The sequence below is a fragment of the Eretmochelys imbricata genome, chromosome 10, assembly GCF_965152235.1.
Source record: "Eretmochelys imbricata isolate rEreImb1 chromosome 10, rEreImb1.hap1, whole genome shotgun sequence".
In the NCBI taxonomy this organism is placed as follows: Eukaryota; Metazoa; Chordata; order Testudines; family Cheloniidae; genus Eretmochelys; species Eretmochelys imbricata.
In genome coordinates this window covers 1774494-1795026 of record NC_135581.1, presented here as the reverse complement: position 1 = coordinate 1795026, position 20533 = coordinate 1774494, and the positions used below count along the sequence as shown (strand labels likewise).

The following is a 20533-nucleotide window of genomic DNA, read 5'->3' as shown; positions in this document are numbered from 1 at the left end:
CATGTCCAGTTTTCATTCACAGAACAGAGACTGCCCAGGTGGCAATTGGAGTGGCAGTTACTGACATATGGGAGCAATTGTGGCATGTTGTGAGAGGGAGGGGCAGTGATGGTAGTGGTGAGTGATACAGGCATCAGGGGAGGGTTGCAGTGGGTGGCAGCAGGCACAGTGGCAGGCAGCAGACTTTCCAGCTCTTGTGATATTATCACACGTCTTGTGATTTTCTGAGGTTTTTTAAAAGCGTGATCTCAGGAGCAACTGTGAATGTCTCAGAACTTTTTGCCTTTATTATTACAAGGAGGAGAGAGAAAAATTGTTCTCCTTAACCACTGAGGACAGGACAAGAAGCAATGGGCTTAAATTGCATCAAGGGAGGGTTAGGTTGGACATTAGGAAAAACTTCCTAACTGTCAGGGTGGTCAAGCATTGGAATAAATTGCCCAGGGAGGTTTTGGAATCTCCATCATTGGAGATTTTTAAGAGCAGGTTAGACAAACACCTGTCAGGAATGGTCTAGATCAAGGATCTCAAACTCAGATCACCACGAGGGCTGCATGAGCACTAGTACATTGGCCTGAGGGCCGCATCACTGAAACTTTTTCATTCAACGATACAAAAGTATAGTCAAAAATGAAGAGTAATATAGTGTGCTATTAAAAGTCAATGTAATAACTTTTTAAAAACTGTAATGCGAAGAGGGATTTAATAAAATATAAACACCTGTAATTATTCCTTATGTGGTCAGTAACACTGATGATGATCTACACTAACAGTCTATCAACATCACCGTAATGGCAGGAACTTTTTAAAGTAACTATTCAATCAAAATACGTTGCCTCTTTTAACAAACATTCTTTGCAACTACTCACAGCAAAGAACCATACATGCTGAAATTCATACCTCAGACTGCTGGTCTAGTCCACGAGGCCCCACCCCCATTCCAATCCGTTCCCCAAAGTCCCCACCCCAACTCCGCCCTATTCCAACCCCTTCCGCAAATTCCCGCCCTGGCCCCGCCTCTTCTCTGCCTCCTCCCCTGAGCATGCTGTGTCCCTGCTCCTTCCCCCTCCCTCCCGGAAAGTCCTAAGTGCCGCCAAACAGCTGTTCAGTGGCGGGATGTGCTGGGAGGTAAGTGGAGGAGCAGGGATGCAGCGTGCTCGGGGGGGAAGAAGGGGTGGAGGGCAGCTTGGCTGCTGGTGGAGTCAGTGCCTATGGCAGGCCACAGGAAATAACTTCACTGGCCGCTGTTTGAGACCCTTGGTCTAGATAATAACTTAGTCCTGCCATGAGTGCAGGGACTGGAGTAGAAGACCTCACGAGGTCCCTTCCAGTCCTACAATTCTATGAAATGTAGAACTGCAAGGGACCTCAATAGGTCATCTAATCCAGTCCCCTGCCCACTGCAGCAGGACTAAGGTATTATCTAGACCATCTCTGACAGGTGTCAGTCTAATCAGTTCTTAAAAACCTCCAATGATGGAAATCCCACAACCTCCCTAGGTAATTTGTTCTGGTGCTTAACTACCCTTTAGAGTAAGGAAGTTTTTCCTAATGTCTAATCTAAACCTCCCTTGCTGCAATCTAAGCTCATTACTTCTTGCCTTGTCCTCAGGAGAACAGTTTATCACCCTTCTTTTTGTAACAACCTTTTTTGTACTTGAAGACTGTTATGTCCCACCTCAGTCTTCTCTTCCCCAGACTAAACAAATCAATTTTTTTCAATCTTTCCTCAACGTCATGTTTTCTAGATGTTTAATCATTTTTTGTTGCTCTCCCCTGAACTTTCTCCAATTTATCTACATTTTCCCCAAAGTGTGGTGCCTAGAACTGGACACACTACTCCAGTTGAGGCCTTATCAGTGCTGAGTAGAGTAAAAGAATTACTTCTCATGTTTTTCCTATGACACTCCTGCTAATACATCCCAGAATGATTTTGCTTTTTTTGCAATGGTATTATACTGTTAACTCACATTTAATTTGTGATCCACTATAACCTCCAGATTCTTTTCTTGGCAGTACTCCTTCCTAGGCACTCATTTCCCATTTTGTATTTGTGCAGTTGATTATTTCTTCCTAAGTGTAATACTTTGCATTTATCCTTATTGAATTTCATCCTATGAATTTTCAGACAATTTCTCCAGTTTATCAAGATCATTTTGAATTCTAATCCTGTCCTCCAAAGTGCTTGCAACCCTTCCTATTTTGGTATTATCCACAGACTTTATAAGTGTACTCTCTATATACCATTATCCAAATCATTTATGAAGATATTGAATAGAACCAGACCCAGGACAGATTCATGCAGGACGGCACTCGATATGCCCTTCCAGCTTGATTGTGAACCATTGATAATTACTCTCTGAGGAGGAGAGATAGCTCAGTGGTTTGAGCATTGGCTTCTGAGTACAGTTTCCCAAGCAGTTTTGCTCCCACCTTATAGTAGGTTTGTCTAGGCTGTATTTCTCTAGTTTGTTTATGCGACCGTGTGAGACAGTGTCAAAAGCCTTATTAAAGTCGAGGTATATCGTATATACTGCTCCCCTCTACCCACAAGGCTTGTTACCCAGTCAAAGGGGGATATCAGGTTGGTTAGACATGATTTGTTCTTGACAAATCAATGTTGACTGTTACTCATCATCTTATTTTGTTCTGGGTGCTTACAAATTGATTATTTGTTCCATTATCTTGCCAGGTACTGACGTGAAGCTAACCGGTCTATAACTCCCTGGGTTTCCTTATTCCCCTTTATACAAATAGGTACTGTATTTGCCCTTTTCCAGTCCTTGAGTATCTCTCCTGTCCTCCATGAGAACATGGCCACTGGTGAGAGATGGGGAAGTTGTAACAGGCTGTGACATAACATGGCCATTGGTGACAGGCAGGGCAGCTGGTGGCAGAACATGGCCACTAGTGACAGGTGGGGCAGTTAGTGGCAGAACACGGCCATCGGTGACTGGGGTTACCATCTTTGAAATGCAAAAAACCCAGCAACCCCTTCCCCCAACAAGGCACGCTTGCCATAACCCAAATGACAAGGTAACTCCACAACTCCCCCCCTTCAACAGCCACTTATAGTATCTAGAGAGATAACACATATAGATAAGATTGATAACATCATTGATAATAAACGGACATTTGTTTTATCAGCACATTTTGCCAGCCGGTCTTTGTAGTTTGTTTCTTGTCACTGAATGTGCGAGATTTTTTTTCGGGGGTGTAGTAGGATCACTTGCACCATTGCCCTCATCTTCCATTATTTAATATGCCTCACGTCTCCTCCCTCGCGACTCAAATCCTCTCTCACACACAAGCACAGTGCACTTGCGTGTTGGTGGGCAGACAGCTGCTACATTTTCAACAGTTTTGATCTGTTATTGCTTAACTATGGAAGTATGAACACTGCAGCATCTTTATCTAGACACAGAAACTTTTGGGGGGGGCATGAAACATGGTTCACGTCACACTCCCTGCCAGTGATCCAACCAGTGGACTAAATTTGGTGATGAATCCTGGTCACATGCCACTTGAGACACGTTGTGCATACACTAAAAAGAAACTTTTAACATTAGATATCCCAGTATATTGTGATAATGCAAATCTTTAGACCCAGCAAAAAAAAACAAACCAAACCCGGCAGATTAAATTATTTTTCTGGCAACTGGCAAATCCATTAACCCCCGCCCCCCCAAAACAGCCAGGCCAGTCAAATACTGGCTGGGTGGTAACCTTACTAGTGACAAGCAGGGCACTTGATGACAGGCTGTGACAGAATGTGGCCATTGGTGGTAGAATATGGCCACTGGTGACAGGTGGGACAGTTGGTGACAGGCTGTGGCAGAACACAGCTGCTGGTGACAGGCAAGGCAGCTGGTGACAGAACATGGCCACTGGTGACAGAAGAGGGACAGGCAGGGCAGTTGGTGGCAGAATATGGCTGCTGGTGACCAGCAAGGCAGCAGGTGACAGAAGAGGGACAGGCGGGGCAGTTGGTGGCAGGCAAGGTAGTTGGTGGCAGAACAGGGACAGGCGGGGCAGTTGGTGACAGAAGATGGCAGTTGGTGACAGAACAGGGATAGGCAAGGCAGTTGGTGACAGGTGGGGCAGTTGGGGACAGAAGAGGGACAGGCGGGGCTGCTGGTGACAGGCGAGGCAGTTGGTGACAGAAGATGGTAGTTGGTGACAGACCAGGGACAGGCAGGGCAGTTGATGGCAGAACAGGGACAGGCGGGGCAGTTGGTGACAGAAGGTGGCAGTTGGTGAGAGAACAGGGACAGGCGGGGCAGTTGATGGAAGAAGTGGGGCAGGCAGGGCTGTTGGTGGCAGTTGGTGACAGAAGGTGGCAGTTGGTGGCAGAACAGGGACAGGCAGGGCAGCTGGTGGCAGTTAGTGACAGACCAGGGACAGGCAGGGCAGCTGGTGGCAGAAGAGGGACAGGTGGGACAGCTGGTGGCAGTTGGTGACATGCGGGGCAGCTGGTGGCAGAAGAGGGATAGGCGGGGCAGCTGGTGACAGAACAGGGACAGAAGGTGGCAGCTGGTGACAAACCAGGGACAGGCGGGGCAGTTGGTGGCAGAAGTGGGGCAGGCGGGGCAGTTGGTGGCAGAAGATGGCAGTTGGTGACAGACCAGGGACAGGCAGGGCAGCTGGTGGCAGTTGGTGACAGGCAGGGCAGTTGGTGGCAGAAGAGGGATAGGCGGGGCAGCTGGTGGCAGAAGGTGGCAGTTGGTGACAGAACAGGGACAGAAGGTGGCAGCTGGTGACAAACCAGGGACAGGCGGGGCAGTTGGTGGCAAAAGTTGGGCAGGCAGGGCAGTTGGTGGCAGCTGGTGACAGAAGATGGCAGCTGGTGACAGACCAGGGACAGGCAGGGCAGTTGGTGGCAGAAGATGGCCGCTGGTGCCACCCTCCGCCCCCTGCCCGGCCTAGGGTCTCCCGGGCCCTGGGACGTGGTTGCCGGGCGGGCAGGCGCTGAGGGGGGCGCTAGGCAGGATCCTGCGGACGGCGCCCGTTGCGGGCCCCGGAAAGGTTTCCCGCCAGGGCCGCTGCTGTACTCGGGGCTGGGGCTGCGCATCGAAGTGGAAGGGGACCCTGGCCGCCCGCTCTGGCCCCCGTGGCGGGCTCCGAACGTGCCGCCCTAGTAAAGATGGCGCCGGGCCGGCCCGCGCCCAACATGGCGCCGGCGGCCTCACGGCGGGCACGTGACCCGCGGTGGCCCCGCCCCCCGCCGCTCCGTGGAGTCCCGGTGAGCCCCCCCCCGCCGCTCTGCTCGCCGCCCAGCGGGGACGGGAGCCGGGCTGCAGAGGCTACGGGAGGCCGCGGCCCGAGCGGCTGATCGCAGCGCCCGCCGGGGATGTGCCGTGGGCTCAGGAGCCATGTCCAGGGTGGGCGGCCCCGGGCCGGCCGGCGGCCCCCCAGAGAAACGCTCCTTCAGCAAGCGGCTGTTCCGGGGCCGGGCCGGCGCGGGCTCGGCCCGCTCGCTCAGCGGCTTCATGAGCCGGGTGCTCAAGACCCTCTCCACCCTGTCGCACTACAGCAGCGAGCCCGAGGCGGCCCGCGGCCCGCAGCCCCCGCGCCTGCCCCCGCCGGCGGCGGCCCGCGGCCTGGGCAGCTGCTTCCACCCGGCCCGGCCGCCGCCGCCGCCGCCCAGCCCCGAGCCGCCGCTGCCGCCGCCGACGCCGCCCGAGGCGCTGGAGCCGGTGCCCGGGGTGGCCGGGCTGAAGAACCACGGGAACACGTGCTTCATGAACGCCGTCCTGCAGTGCCTCAGCAACACCGAGCTCTTCGCCGAGTACCTGGCGCTGGAGCACTACCGGGGCCAGGCGGGCGGCGAGCCGCCCCGCGCCGCGGACGCCGCCCCGCCGCCCGGCGACACCGCCCCGCCGCCGCCCAAGGGCGAGGTCACCGAGCAGCTGGCGCAGCTGGTGCGGGCGCTCTGGACGCTGGAGTACACCCCGCAGCACAGCCGCGAGTTCAAGGTGAGGCGGGGCAGCCTCGGGGGCGCGGCTGCCTGGGCTCGCCTTTGGGCTGGGGGCCGCTGCTGGCCCTTTCCCCGGCGCCTGCCTCTGGCCCAGGGGTGTAACCTGTGGAACACGTGCTCCGCGCCACGCCCGCCACTGAGCCGCGCAGGTGAGGGGCTGGGGTGCGAACCGATCGGGCATGTGCCTCTGATCGGGCGTTTTGCCTTCAGCAGCGCTTTCTTTGAATTGGGTCTGATTTTTATTGAACAGCTGTGCTATGGTCCCCGACACAGGCACCTGCCATTCCTTGTTCACGCCCATTAGCTGGCCCCGGGCTATGTGGAAATCTTTCACCGTTTATAATGACTAAGAGGAGAACTTGTAACTGAAAAAGCAAGAGGAAAGGCAGGTTATACAAGGTCATACTTTAGTAGGACATAGGCTGACCTAATGTTTAGCTATCTTATTTACAGGCGTGAGGGCTTTGGTATACACTAGGGCAGTGGTTTTCAAACTGCGGGTCACAACCCAGTACTGGGTCAAGGAATGTCAAGCACTGGGTCCCCACGGCTCTCCTCAGTACTGCTGACTGGGCGGTTAAAAGGCGCATCAGCGGTGCTGCCTGGCTAAGGCAGGCTAGTTCCTACTTGTTCTGACACCGCACTGTGCCCTGGAAGCAGCCAACAGCAGATCTGCCTCCTAGGGGGGGCAGGCCATGGGGTTCCAGGCACTGCCCCTGCCCTGAGCACTGGCGCTGCACTCCCATTGGCCGTGAACCAGCCAGTGGGAGCTGGGGGGTGTGGTCTCTGCAGGCAAGAACCATGTGGAGCCGCTTGCTGCTCTCTGCTTAGGAGCCGGACCTGCTGCTGGCCTCCTCTGGGGTACAGTGCAGTCTGTAGTGCCAGGACAGGCAGGAAGCCTGCCTTAGCATCTCTGCTGTGCTGCTGACTGGGACCAACCCTGCCTGCCAATCCCCAGCCCTGAGCCCTCCCTCCAAACCTGGAGCTGCTTTCTGCACCCCAAACCCCTCATCCCTGTCCCCACCCCAGAGCCTGAACCCAGAGCCCTGTCCCCACTCCTGCATCCCTTCATGTCCCCAAGCATTCCATCCCCTGCACCCCAACCCTCTGCCCCAGCCCTGAGTTGCAGGCATCAACAATTTTCTTCAATTGGGTCACCAGAAAACAAGTTTGAATATCAGTGCACTAGAGAGATTCCTTTATTGTTTCAATTAAGTGTTTTCAGGAGAAAGGAACTCTTTTTAGTGGATATTTATCTTTTTATTCTTGGCCACAAATGTTAATTTTGGTTCTATTAAGAAGCTGGGACAGATGTGTACCACTAGCTGAAGTATAAGCAGATTCATAAGGCATGTTGTACAATGGCAGTCACTAGTGACTCTCTGGGATAACCAATGCCTATGGAGAATGTTGTTTCTCACAGTTCTCAGTAAGCAAAAATGCTAGCTGTCTGTAAACAGACAAACAGCAGATTGGAGTTTTCAAAGTTTGAAACTTCTGTCATGCAAAGCAAAAAACTAAATGTTGAAATCGAGCGTGAAGGTTAACTTGGCAGTGTTTGCAAACAGCTTGTTTCTTGTCTGTAGAGCAGCAGTTGCTTGTTAACCTGGCTATGCTAGCAATACACTACTTACCTTCTTAAACTAGTTTACTTTTAAGTTAGCCCTCCTCTCTCTTTACTCAGATCCAGTCTCATGTGCCAGTGGCTAACCTTGCCCTTGGGACTAGTTTGCCTGAGAACCCTTCTCTGGATAAGTTTTTAACTTATTAACATCAATACCAAACCAGGCACATAGCAAGTTAAGTGTGTACCAGACTTTATTTTGGTGGTCTTTTCCTGTCTTAAAGCTTATTCCAAAGTCCCATGGAACAGAATTTTGGGGTTCTTGACATGTCTGAAATACTATTTCTAGATATGTTTCAGAGTAACAGCCGTGTTAGTCTGTATTCGCAAAAAGAAAAGGAGTACTTGTGGCACCTTAGAGACTAACCAATTTATTTGAGCATGAGCTTTCGTGAGCTACAGCTCACTTCATCAGATGCATACCGTGGAAAATACAGAAGATGTTTGTTTTTATACACACAGACCATGAAAAAAAGTGAGGATGTTTTTATACACACAGACTATGAAAAAATGGGTGTTTGTAGTAATAAACACCCATTTTTTCATGGTCTGTGTGTATAAAAACATCCTCACTTTTTTTCATGGTCTGTGTGTATAAAAACATGTATCCAATGAAGTGAGCTGTAGCTCACAAAAGCTTGTGCTCAAATAAATTGGTTCGTCTCTAAGGTGCCACAAGTCCTCCTTTTCTTATTTCTAGATATGTGGCCCACATGTTGCTAATTGAAAGCTGCCTGGTGGAACCAACTTGTGGCTGTGAGCAGAAGGTATGCTTCAGTCCTCTGGTTCGCAAAGCTGAGCAATGAACAGTTTGTTTTGTGTAAATAGTACTCTTTCTCAAGTAGTCTCCTGTAACAACTGCTTGCTTTTGCCTCAGGCCACACTTTTTCTTTGCCATTTCTATTTCCGGATGTGAAAACTGGGATAGTTTTAACTTGTGGTCTAGTCAGAAGCATTATTGGGTTAGGTTACTTCTTGGTGTTCCTCGGAGAACTCTCACCCTAGATTTGGTCTACACAAGAAAAATTATTACCTGTATTACAACTGCTGCCATGAATATTGCAAGCACTGGTGTAGTCATGGCACCATGACAGGACAGAGCAGGTTTACATGGCTGCCCTAGCAGCTTACCACTAATGCAGTGGTTCTCAACCTATTTACTACTGTGGGCCGCACATGAAGCGCTCTCTCTGTTATGTGGACGACATCCACACAATATATATAGTATTTGTGTGGCCCTGAGGATGTCACATGGGCTGCAGCTGTGTGCTGATAGGGCCACAGGTTGAGAACCACTGATTGTTGCTGTCACATGACTTCCAATTTTTGTAGTCTAGCTGCAGGTGCTGTAGGACCTGGTGTTCATGATTCAGTGGGCACGACTTCCCAGCACGGTGCAGGAGAGTACTGTATTGATGCTGTCTTTCAGGAGGAATGCAAAGCATGGTTCTAATTTGAAACATGCTTCTCCGTAAGGGGCCTTGTGGGATTCAACATTTGTATTTCAGCAGCTCCAGAGACCTAACTTAGCTTCTAAGTGTCTTCAAAAAAGCGGGCTAGCATTTTACATGATAGTGCCACAGACTCAAGCTATAAATCAAATGAGGTGCTTTCTGGCTCATGTATCGTCACCAGTAATAAATATTCTGCAGATCAGATTCTATCCTTAGTAACTCCAGTATTTTTATTTTTAGTGTTCTATTGAAACTTGATAAACAATTCTCTTGGTTTTGTGAGAGCCCAGAAAGCATCCACCTTGCTGTTCCATTGCTGTGTGGATTCTGCAGTGCTAATGTGTTAAAATTAAAACTTGTTTTTGTCACTCAGGTGAGCAAGTCTGACTGATTACATGCAGAAAGTAGATCTGTTGAATAATAAGATGCCATTCTTACAGAGTCGCTCATTTTAAAGGGTAGATTCTTACACTCAAACCAAGTTTCTGACCACATGAAAATATCCAATTTCACTTTTTGCAAGAGTGGAGGATTTTAATCTCCACATCTGTGCCAACTCCTGTTTTACTTGGGTGCATTCTGCCTACTTAAACATTTCTTCTGCAGTTTTAGTTTCTGCCCAAAGCTACTGTAAAGTATTGTGCTGTTAAATAGCTGTCATGGTTGCCCCAGAAGTCAGGTCACTTCTGTGGTGGTGGGGGAAGTGATCTTGTGTCTGTAGTCTTTAAAGCACTGTCGGTCCTTTGGGATGAAAGGCACCTGACAAAGCTACAGTAAGAGGTTATTCCTGGGCTAACTTTACTCCTAGCATAGTGAGAGTACAGTACTACTAAATTACCTTCTTTGAAACAATGACTCTTTGGAGCATCAAAATTCAGCGCTCCCTTGCAGGATTAAGAGACAGTGGAGACTTCATTTTGTTCATCTAAATGGTGAATTCTTTTCCTGCATGGCAGGATGAAGAGAGGATGTACTGGATTATAGCAAGAGCAGCCGGAAGTATGGTTTGTGCGTCTGATGTGGCTCTTGAAGGCACTATAGGGCTCCGTTATCCAAATGATGGTGTGACCAGTGGAGATTACAGGTCCCAGCATGCAGTGCTGTACCTTGATCTGAGCAACTAGGTCCCATCAAGTTCCAGAATATGTAATCTTCACATGCTGCACTTTCTTACTGAAGATGAAGACAGTAATATCCTGACCCACCCGATGTATCTACTAGGTGTGCCCTCTTGATTCCTGTTAAAATGCCCATTTGGGGGTTGCACGGACACAATTTAGGCTCCCTAATCTTCTGAATTTGGGACAATGGCCAGCAATCTTGTCTGTTTCCACACAGGAAATCCACTGATGTCTTTCCATTGCAGTCCTGCTATTTCCATGTTTTTTGTTGTGGAGGTCTGTTAATTCATTTGTGAGCTGGGCCCCACTAGCTGCTGTCCCTGTCATGTGTGCATGGCTCAGCTAACTGCGTATTCAGCGATTACATTGTGCATAGTTGCTGTGTGGGGTCCTCATGTGAGTGAACACTTGAGTTTTCAATACTGAGTATCGTGCTGGGCTGTATAAGCACTTGAAGAACAGAGCCCTTGAACTGCAGGAATAATGAAACCATTTCTAGACATGCTTGGGGACACAGATACTTCAAATCATTTTTTTTCTGATAGTGTCTGGAGTGTGCAAAGTGCTTCCTGAATAGAGAAAGGACAGTGTTGTCCCAAGGAGTCCACAGTCTAAAAACTAGTCTTTGAATGGATCGTATAAACTGTTACCAATTACTCCTTCGACTGCCATGATCAAATAATCAGTTGAACTTGCATTTGGAAATTTATAAATGACTTCAGATTGCAGAGGAGTTTACATTGCAGTGACAAAATGGCGATGGAAGTGGGGGAAGGGAACATCTACTACTCTTGTGCTTGTACAATGCATCCATGAGGCCTCACTTGTTTAGTCTTTAAGCACTACCATCATGTTCATGATTAATAACAATGATACCTAGATAGAAATAACTCCTGCCTTCAAAAGGTTTTAGTAGCACTCTTTTCTTCTGCATTCCCATTCCTCTCAAAAACCCCACAACTGCTAGGTGAACACCTCTTTCTAGGCATTCGTTATATGCCTCTCTCACATACCATCTTTTGAGTCACCTGAGGAGCCTTCTGGATGATCTGTCAAGCAACATATCATGGGGAATGCTGTTGAGGGATTGTCTGAATGAAGTCAGTAAGATGGAGTGTAAATCTAAGCTCACTAGCTGTCCGTGTGAACCCTGCTGCAATGCACTAAAAGGTCCCTAGCATGCTTTGATATACTCCTGTTTATCCTATTCAGAGGGGCCACACGGACAATAGATTCACACCCTAACTTACTGGTTTCACAGTAGCAGCTGTGTTAGTCTGTATCCGCAAAAAGAAAAGCTCATGAAAGCTTATGCTCAAATAAGTGGGTTAGTCTCTAAGGTGCCACAAGTCCTCCTTTTCTTTTTGCAGATACAGACTAACACGGCTGCTACTTTGAAACCATTCATTTAGCTCTCGCTTTTAAATGGAAAAATTCAAGTTCTACTTTTTCCCATACTTTACAGTCCCCGCCTTAGCCACACAAGAGTATTTACTTATACCTTTAAAGAGGCATTGTGCAAATCTGTCAGTTAGCAAATAATCCCATTAAACACAGGATTTAACTGCAGGCTCAGGATGGTTACACTTCAGGACAGAGAATGCAAAAAGTAAATTCACTAGAAACAGCTTGCCCCTTGTAAAGAGGCAGCCTAGCTAGCACATGACAGAGTGTAATCATCAAATCACTTTGTATCTGGTATAAACCTGCTTGCTCACTCCTTGCAGATGTGAAGATGGACCTTACTCAGTGCCAGTAGCTCACGAAAGCTTATGCTCAAATAAATTTGTTAGTCTCTAAGGTGCCACAAGTCCTCCTTTTCTTTTAGCTAAACGAATGTTATCCTGTTATCAGAAGCAACACACTGTTTCCTAATTCTATCCTTTCCTTAGTCAGTCTTTAATATGTTTGTTGAAGTTTGAAGGTATCTAGAGGAGAGCAATATTGCACCCCATCCTAATAACTTCGTGTGCAGACTTTTTGGAAGCCCTAAAAGCTTGTTACCAGAAAATAACTACCCAAAGGTAAAGTTCCTATAACTGTTAGTGTAGCAGCCAGCATGCTGTGGAAATTCCAGTCCCCTCTGCTCTGTGACTTGGGATGGAGCTGGACAGTTGCTGGACAAACACAATTTTCCCTTCTCTCTGTGGAGTAAGTTGGGATGGGGAGAAAATGCTGATCTGCCGGGGTTGTTGACTCCTACTGTCACTTGCACCCCTGCTGACTCTTGTCTCCTCCTTGGTCCTTGAGTGTCTCTTCTATCTGCTTGCCCTTACGACTTGTCCTCTGAGAGAGGGCACCTCCCTCTGAACCCTTATTGACAGGCACCTCAGAGTGGATGAAGGCTCCAAACACCCTTTATCCTTCACTATGTTTCTGTAGCGGTTAAGGTGTGTTCTTCCCGTTCAGTTTGCCTGTGAGAAATTGCCTAACCCATGGTCCATGAATCACATAATCGTATTTTTTTTAAAAAATCCAGAAAATCCGGTTAAGACAGAGAGTTTGTAGAACATACCTCTCGTGGTAACTCTGTGGAGCTTGCTGTAGCTAGTTCTGTAGTGAAAAGATAATGTTTATAGAGCTAGAATCACTATCCACTCTTTGGTCAGATGTGCCATGTTTTGTGAGTGTCCCAGGATCTCTCCAGTCTCCTAGGACCTGTTTTATTTTTAAATAAAGCCCTGGATTTATGTCCTGGCCTCTGATAAAGGGGGTGTCCAAAGCTCATTATACACTAATAAAACTGCTTACCCAGTTCCACTGGATTATCGTTGTTCCAGACCGATGCTTTGTGTGTAATCCATTGCGGGTAGATCCACAGATGGTGTCTGCAACCAATTCCAACTTTAAGGTAAGGCTCCATTGTGGGAAGATGATGTTTGGAGTTACTCATTAAGCTCTCTGATAGAAGTGGAACTGTCCTATAACTGATGAATGCTGTGTGTTGATCTGATTGATGAGATGTTTATTGCATAAATATATTGGTTTGGTTTAGTTAGGGTGTGTGACCAGGGTCCCAGGGGAGCCAACTGAGGTCACTCAATTAGGGTGAACTCTAAAGAATGGTTTCAGAAAAAGAAAAGGAGTACTTGTGGCACCTTAGAGACTAACCAATTTATTTGAGCATGAGCTTTCGTGAGCTACAGCTCACTTCATCAGATACATACCGTGGAAACTGCAGCAGATTTTATATATACACAGAGAATATGAAACAATACCTCCTCCCACCCCACTGTCCTGCTGGTAATAGCTTATCTAAAGTAATCGTCAGGTTAGGCCATTTCCAGCACAAATCCAGGTTTTCTCACCCTCCACCCCCCCACACAAATTCACTCTCCTGCTGGTGATAGCCCATCCAAGGTGACAACTCTTTACACAATGTGCATGATAATGAAGTTAGGCCATTTCCTGCACAAATCCAGGTTCTCTCACTCCCTCACCCCCCTCCAAAAACCCACCCCCATACACACACAGACTCACTCTCCTGCTGGTAATAGCTCGTCCAAACTGACCACTCTCCAAGTTTAAATCCAAGTTAAACCAGAACATCTGGGGGGGGGGGGGAGGAAAAAACAAGAGGAAATAGGCTACTTTGCATAATGACTTAGCCACTCCCAGTCTCTATTTAAGCCTAATTATCCAATTTGCAAATGAATTCCAATTCAGCAGTTTCTCGCTGGAGTCTGGATTTGAAGTTTTTTTGTTTTAAGATAGCGACCTTCATGTCTGTGATTGCGTGACCAGAGAGATTGAAGTGTTCTCCGACTGGTTTATGAATGTTATAATTCTTGACATCTGATTTGTGTCCATTTATTCTTTTACGTAGAGACTGTCCAGTTTGACCAATGTACATGGCAGAGGGGCATTGCTGGCACATGATGGCATAAATCACATTGGTGGATGTGCAGGTGAACGAGCCTCTGATAGTGTGGCTGATGTTATTAGGCCCTGTGATGGTGTCCCCTGAATAGATATGTGGGCACAATTGGCAACGGGCTTTGTTGCAAGGATAAGTTCCTGGGTTAGTGGTTCTGTTGTGTGGTATGTGGTTGTTGGTGAGTATTTGCTTCAGGTTGCGGGGCTGTCTGTAGGCAAGGACTGGCCTGTCTCCCAAGATTTGTGAGAGTGTTGGGTCATCCTTTAGGATAGGTTGTAGATCCTTAATAATGCGTTGGAGGGGTTTTAGTTGGGGGCTGAAGGTGACGGCTAGTGGCGTTCTGTTATTTTCTTTGTTAGGCCTGTCCTGTAGTAGGTAACTTCTGGGAACTCTTCTGGCTCTATCAATCTGTTTCTTTACTTCCGCAGGTGGGTATTGTAGTTGTAAGAAAGCTTGACAGAGATCTTGTAGGTGTTTGTCTCTGTCTGAGGGGTTGGAGCAAATGCGGTTGTATCGCAGAGCTTGGCTGTAGACGATGGATCGTGTGGTGTGGTCAGGGTGAAAGCTGGAGGCATGCAGGTAGGAATAGCGGTCAGTAGGTTTCCGGTATAGGGTGGTGTTTATGTGACCATTGTTTATTAGCACTGTAGTGTCCAGGAAGTGGATCTCTTGTGTGGACTGGACCAGGCTGAGGTTGATGGTGGGATGGAAATTGTTGAAATCATGGTGGAATTCCTCAAGGGCTTCTTTTCCATGGGTCCAGATGATGAAGATGTCATCAATATAGCGCAAGTAGAGTAGGGGCTTTAGGGGACGAGAGCTGAGGAAGCGTTGTTCTAAATCAGCCATAAAAATGTTGGCATACTGTGGGGCCATGCGGGTGCCCATAGCAGTGCCGCTGATCTGAAGGTATACATTGTCCCCAAATGTGAAATAGTTATGGGTAAGGACAAAGTCACAAAGTTCAGCCACCAGGTTAGCCGTGACATTATCGGGGATAGTGTTCCTGACGGCTTGTAGTCCATCTTTGTGTGGAATGTTGGTGTAGAGGGCTTCTACATCCATAGTGGCCAGGATGGGGCAGACAATCCCCAAAGCTGGTGGATATTCCAATACTTAAATTTACCTCCAGCACAAAACAGACTTCTCTAATACCTCACTGGTTCCTCAGAAGCCAGCAACACAGTTTCCTTAAAGCCACCCAGCCTCAGGCCTCCACCCAGACACCCAAGTCAAATATGAGGAGGATTACTGGAAATCTTCTTCATCACATAAAGTTCTACCAATCCCAAAGGCTCGGACACATTACCTCCCAGGTTAATGAATATTCTAGATCTTACCCAAATACATGCTTACAGCCAATTCTTATTAACTAAACTAATATTTATTTAAAAAAAGAGGGAGTATTGGTTAAAAGATCAGTATACGTACAGACATGAGTACAATTCTTGAGATTGATTCATAGCAGAGATGGTGAGCTTTGTAGTTGCAAAGAGTTCTTTCAGAATTAGTCATAGGTTATAGTCCAATAATTATATTCAGGGTAATTCCAGGTTAGGGCTGGAGATCTCAATCTTGGGCTTAAGCTTCCCCTGCATGAAGCATCAAGCAGATCTGAGATAAAATGGATTGAGACCCAAGGCATCTTTATACAGTTCGGAGTCCTTAGGCGAACAATAGGCAATCACGGATACTTTGATTTCCTAAGAATCACTGGTGATTAGCTACCCAATTTAACATAAGGCAATTTATCCATTAGGCAGTCTATCACAAACTTTAAAGAGACACATACACAATGACATTATTGCACCCAAGATTAATCTAAATGTTAATATTCCCTTTTGATCTCTGAATCAATAGCTATAGTGACAGGAACTGTGTGTTTACATGGCTTGCATTTAACAAGATATGAGTACATACATACAATTAATATCACCTCTAATTTCTAACAATACACGTTTGCATTTCAAAGTTCTAGACCATCTACCATGGAATGGCCCTAATGACCATTTACATACTGTTCTACCATCTCTCTAATGGTTGATTCTGGGTCAATTATCCTGCAAGCTGCTTAACCCTTTCTGGCCACGTGTCACATTTTGTATAAGATTCGTTGCAATTATCTAACAGTGGTAGCAGCAATGATTTGCATGGTCATATTTTAATTAGATAGCATCACAGGAGGCTGTATGAAAAAATAAGCTGGAAGAGAAAAAGCAGCAAATTATCTTGAAGAGAAGGTACTTTCCAGTCCTAAATTTTAATAAGCCTAGCTCAAGATAAGCCACTTCTCAGCGAACACCTGATTTGTTGAGAGACAGTGCTCCGACCGGAGGGAGCCAGAAGCTCAAAAGGACTGTAGTAATGTAAAAAGGGACTCTCTGCCTGTTGAGAGGGGGGAGTTGTTTGGGGAACTTGATTAAGATACAGATACCAGCTGGAGGTGTCTGAAGAGGGTAGGCCTATCTAGGTTACCATTGGGGATGGTAAACCACTAGATAAGATAGACATACAAGTATATTGTTCTAAAATCCTTTTTCTCTAAGTGCTTTGTTCCTACTAAACAATAAACAACATAGCAATGATTTGGTTTTGAGGAAGCTGTTTGGTATATGTAGTGACCACTGGTCCAGAATTCCTCAAGGGAAGAACCTAGTCAGACCTGCTTGATAACTGTGATTGGTGCAGTGGGTCCTGGGCTACAGCATGCTGGGTAAGAGTGGGAGAATTATGGAATTCTGTCCCAGGAGAGGTAAAGGCATGGGGCCTGACCGGGGGGGAGGGCTCTCCCGGAGACCAGAAAGGGGGCAGAGATGCAGTGAGGCATGCAGCTGAGATAATCTCCTCCCAGATTGCGAACTCCTGCCCAGCAGATGGATTCTAGCCTGCCAGGGGACTCGACATCTTTGTCTGCATTTAGAACTATAGAATCGCTTTAACTTGTTCTTATTGTAATTGTACTCTGTTAAATCTCTCTTTGCCAGACATTAGCCCTTCTTCTCCCGAGTTTTCACATGGTCTCTGGCTTTTTAGAAAAACGACTTGATGGCAGCTCTTCCTCTCCTCTGATGTCTTGATACTTGCATCTGTGTGTTTGTACAGTAGCTTCTCGGCACTAGCTTTGGGAGAATAGCACTATGTAATGGAGCTGGGCAGGGTTGGAGGGGGAGATTCTGCGGAAGAAGCACTGTTGAATGTAGAGGTGGCGTGTGTTCCCGCTCTCTGCTTGGGGGGACTCTGCTTCCTGTGGCTCTGCTTCCTGTGGCCCTGACACAATGCAACGACCAGCTTCTCCTGGCTGTTCGGCCTTTTTTCTGCCTAATGAGAGCAGCAGCTCTGCTAACTAGTGCCAATTTCGCAGCCTCTGCTTCCTTTTCCTCTTGGTAATGTTGTGGGATTGGCAACACGCAATTGCTGGGTAAGCAGTAGCTGTGCCTCAGGCTTGCCATTTCTTCCTCTGAACAGCTTTGGGCTCTAACACACACAGAACAATCTGTGCCAGAGAGATTTTTAAAGCTGCTTAAAGGATCTCGGTGTCCAATTTCCATTAAAAGCAGTGAGAATTAGGCTTTGAAAATCCCACTTTCAGCACTCTCCAAACTCCCCTAACTGGCCTTCCTTGGGCTCTTGTTCTTCTCATGGGGCTTCTCCTGGGAACAATATTATATATTCTCTTTTGAACTTTACATACTAACTGCCCGTCAACTCAGGACCTGAGTACATAGGCTGTAAAGCATCCTTAGTTGGCTAGAGCATGTTGATGGTGATGCTTTACATTCTACGAGTTGAGGACTGCCCTTTTTTTTTTTTTTTTTTTTTTGGTAACTTTGATTTAAAGGAGCATTTGTATTTTGTAAATTTTGACATTTGATCCTGAGCTGAATTCTTAGCAGAGCTGATGGATAACTGCCAGGAGTGCTATAAATTTGATCACTATGCTATATTGACAAAACTGCACCCATTCTATTGTTCGTGTAATTTATAATACTTAGTATTTGTATAGAAATAAATCCTAGGGTTTCAAGATGCACATGCTTTGGGGACATTCTTGATGTAAGCACCAGTACCATGAGAAGCAATCTTGTAAATATTGTGGTGGTGCTGAAGTCTTAGAACTGGATGTAGTTAATTGCTCTGCAAAATTTAGCAATCCACAGTCCTGGGAAAACCAAGTGCAGGGTAGTGTTGGGTGCATTAGAAATACCATACACAGACATCACTGTGGAACTGACTGCACAAATTAGGGATGGTGGTAGCTAAAGGTCAGGATGAGTGTTGAATATTTAGAATATGAGGCACTTTAATTGGCTTTAATGAATGTTACTGCTTCTGCACCTTGGACAGAGGTAGCATCTCATGCTGGATGGAGTTAGTGCACAATCATTGGTTTAGATATTGTAAGTGTCAATGTTTGAAAAGGTGGAGAATCTAAACCATCTATGTGGGGGAAAGAGCAATCCATCCTCAGAGGCTTTACTTCTGGGGACGTGCGCCTGTATGTGGGGGAGTAGAAACATAGGAATTTTACTGCTAGAAGAGTTGCCCGTACTCCACAACAGCATTTGTGTGCAATCCAGGGACAGTAGTAAAGCAAAATGTTCTGTGGACAAATGTGTTCAAAGTGCATGTGGTATGAACAATGAAATCCTTATATAAATAAAACCTCTGAGAGAGGAATGCTTCTTGTGTAACAGGGAAATTTCTTACCAGTTAGTACAAGTTCGTTATGTTCTGTATCAGTTTAGGTCAAATCTGTACAAATGGTGAAATGTTGAGCAAATCTAGGGATGAAGGAATAAATTGATCCAATATATGTATTTGAATATCATCACTATGGTATGAAGCAGTGCTTTCCTAAGACCACTGACATGTTTCCAGGAATGGGTTATTGCCTTCCACTGCTGACTGTTGACAACTCCCACTATGGTATGAGCTTGCTATGTGAAGTCCTAGTAGAAATAATAAAATATTTCTGGTTTCAATCTGCTTAAATAAGAGCTAGCTCTGTTGCAATAGACCAGAGGCTCTTAAACTGTGGTCCGCGGACCACCAATGGCACACAAGCTCAATTCAGGTGGTCTGCGGATAGTTCCCTCTAAGGTGCGTGCCTGAGCGGCCGCACATGAGAGAGTGATGGGCCACCCACCTAATTAGTGGAGCCACACAGGCGTGGCTCCACTAATTAGGTGCCTGGACCCTGGAGAAGACACACTTGTAAGATAAGGTAGTGGCCTTGGGGAGTAGGTGGGAGGGGGCAGTGGGGTGAGGAGGGATTGAGGGAATTTGGGACATGCAGCGCTGTGGAGGACAGAGAAAGAGGCGACTTTCCCCAGCTCCAGGGCTGCGGCTGCTGGAGAGTGACTCTCCTCCTTCCCAGCTCCAGTTCGGGGGCTGCTGAGGCGGGGGAGAGAGGGCACATCCATCGCATTAGAAAGGTAAGACTACTGATATTAAAATCTGAGTTGTGTGCTTTCATTTGTAGACAAAAAAAAGTTAATTAAGGTTTTTTTTTTATATAGCGCTTTTATCCAAAGTGCTTTACAATAGTTACCTAACAGTACAAACAACAACTGGAAAGATCATTAAGTGGTCCGCTGAGGCCCTTAGCAATTTTCAAGTGGTCCGCGAAAAAAAAAGTTTGCAAACGGCTGCAATAGACAATTGAACTACATCCTGCGTAAAGGCAGTTCTTTTAGTACAGATTGGTTATATGTCTTTTATCCAAACGTTAACACATGCTGCCTTGTGATCACTGACTTCTATAGGGACAGTAAAGCTCAGTTTCTTTGTAAGTTGGATAAACATTGGACTCTGGTCATTCATCTGTTAATTCTGCTTCTGACCTTTAAAAAGGTGACTCTTAATGAGTGCTTAAGTCCATTGCTATTGATCCTACTTTCCTGGTAGATGGAGAGAGGTTAGAAATTCCCAGACTGCTGCCTGGCCTGGGCTGCCTGGCCCATGCTGACCTTCTGGGCAGAACTTTTGCCCTACACATGCAGTCATTTGGGCCATGAGCTTCTTAGCTTCCATCCCATGCATTAGACTAAAAGATAGTCTTTTAGGAAACCAGTTCATTATTATACGGGCAATAGGATCCCCCTTCAGGTCAGAGTTTAATATCTTGTACCCTGCACGTTCAGCATAGTGGTCAGTTCTTTTTATTCTGTGCAAAAGGTCAATTGCATGTTTGTTTTAAAATAGTTGTATATGAAACAGTATATTTATTTGAGCATAAGCTTTCGTGAGCTACAGCTCACTTCATCGGATGCATTCAGTGGAAAATACAGTGGGGAGATTTATATACATAGAGAACATGAAACAATGGGTATTACCATACACACTGTAACGAGAGTGATCACTTAAGGTGAGCTATTACCAACAGGAGAGTTGGGGGGGAAAAAACCTTTTGTAGTGATAATCAAGGTGGGCCATTTCCAGCAGTTGACAAGAACGTCTGAGGAACAGTGGGGGGTGGAA

General features: G+C 46.7%; 1 protein-coding gene across 2 annotated transcripts in view; it reads left to right on the top strand.

Moving 5' to 3' along the window:
- Positions 1–5291: 5291 nt before the first annotated feature.
- Positions 5292–20533, top strand: part of USP31 (ubiquitin specific peptidase 31) — a 67394-nt gene continuing 52152 nt past the window's right edge. For both annotated transcript variants that reach the window (XM_077827736.1, XM_077827735.1), the window contains exon 1: positions 5292–5975. In XM_077827736.1, coding sequence (XP_077683862.1) covers positions 5373–5975 — 603 coding nt within the window. In that variant the 5' untranslated portion in view covers positions 5292–5372. The remainder of the gene's footprint in view (positions 5976–20533) is intronic.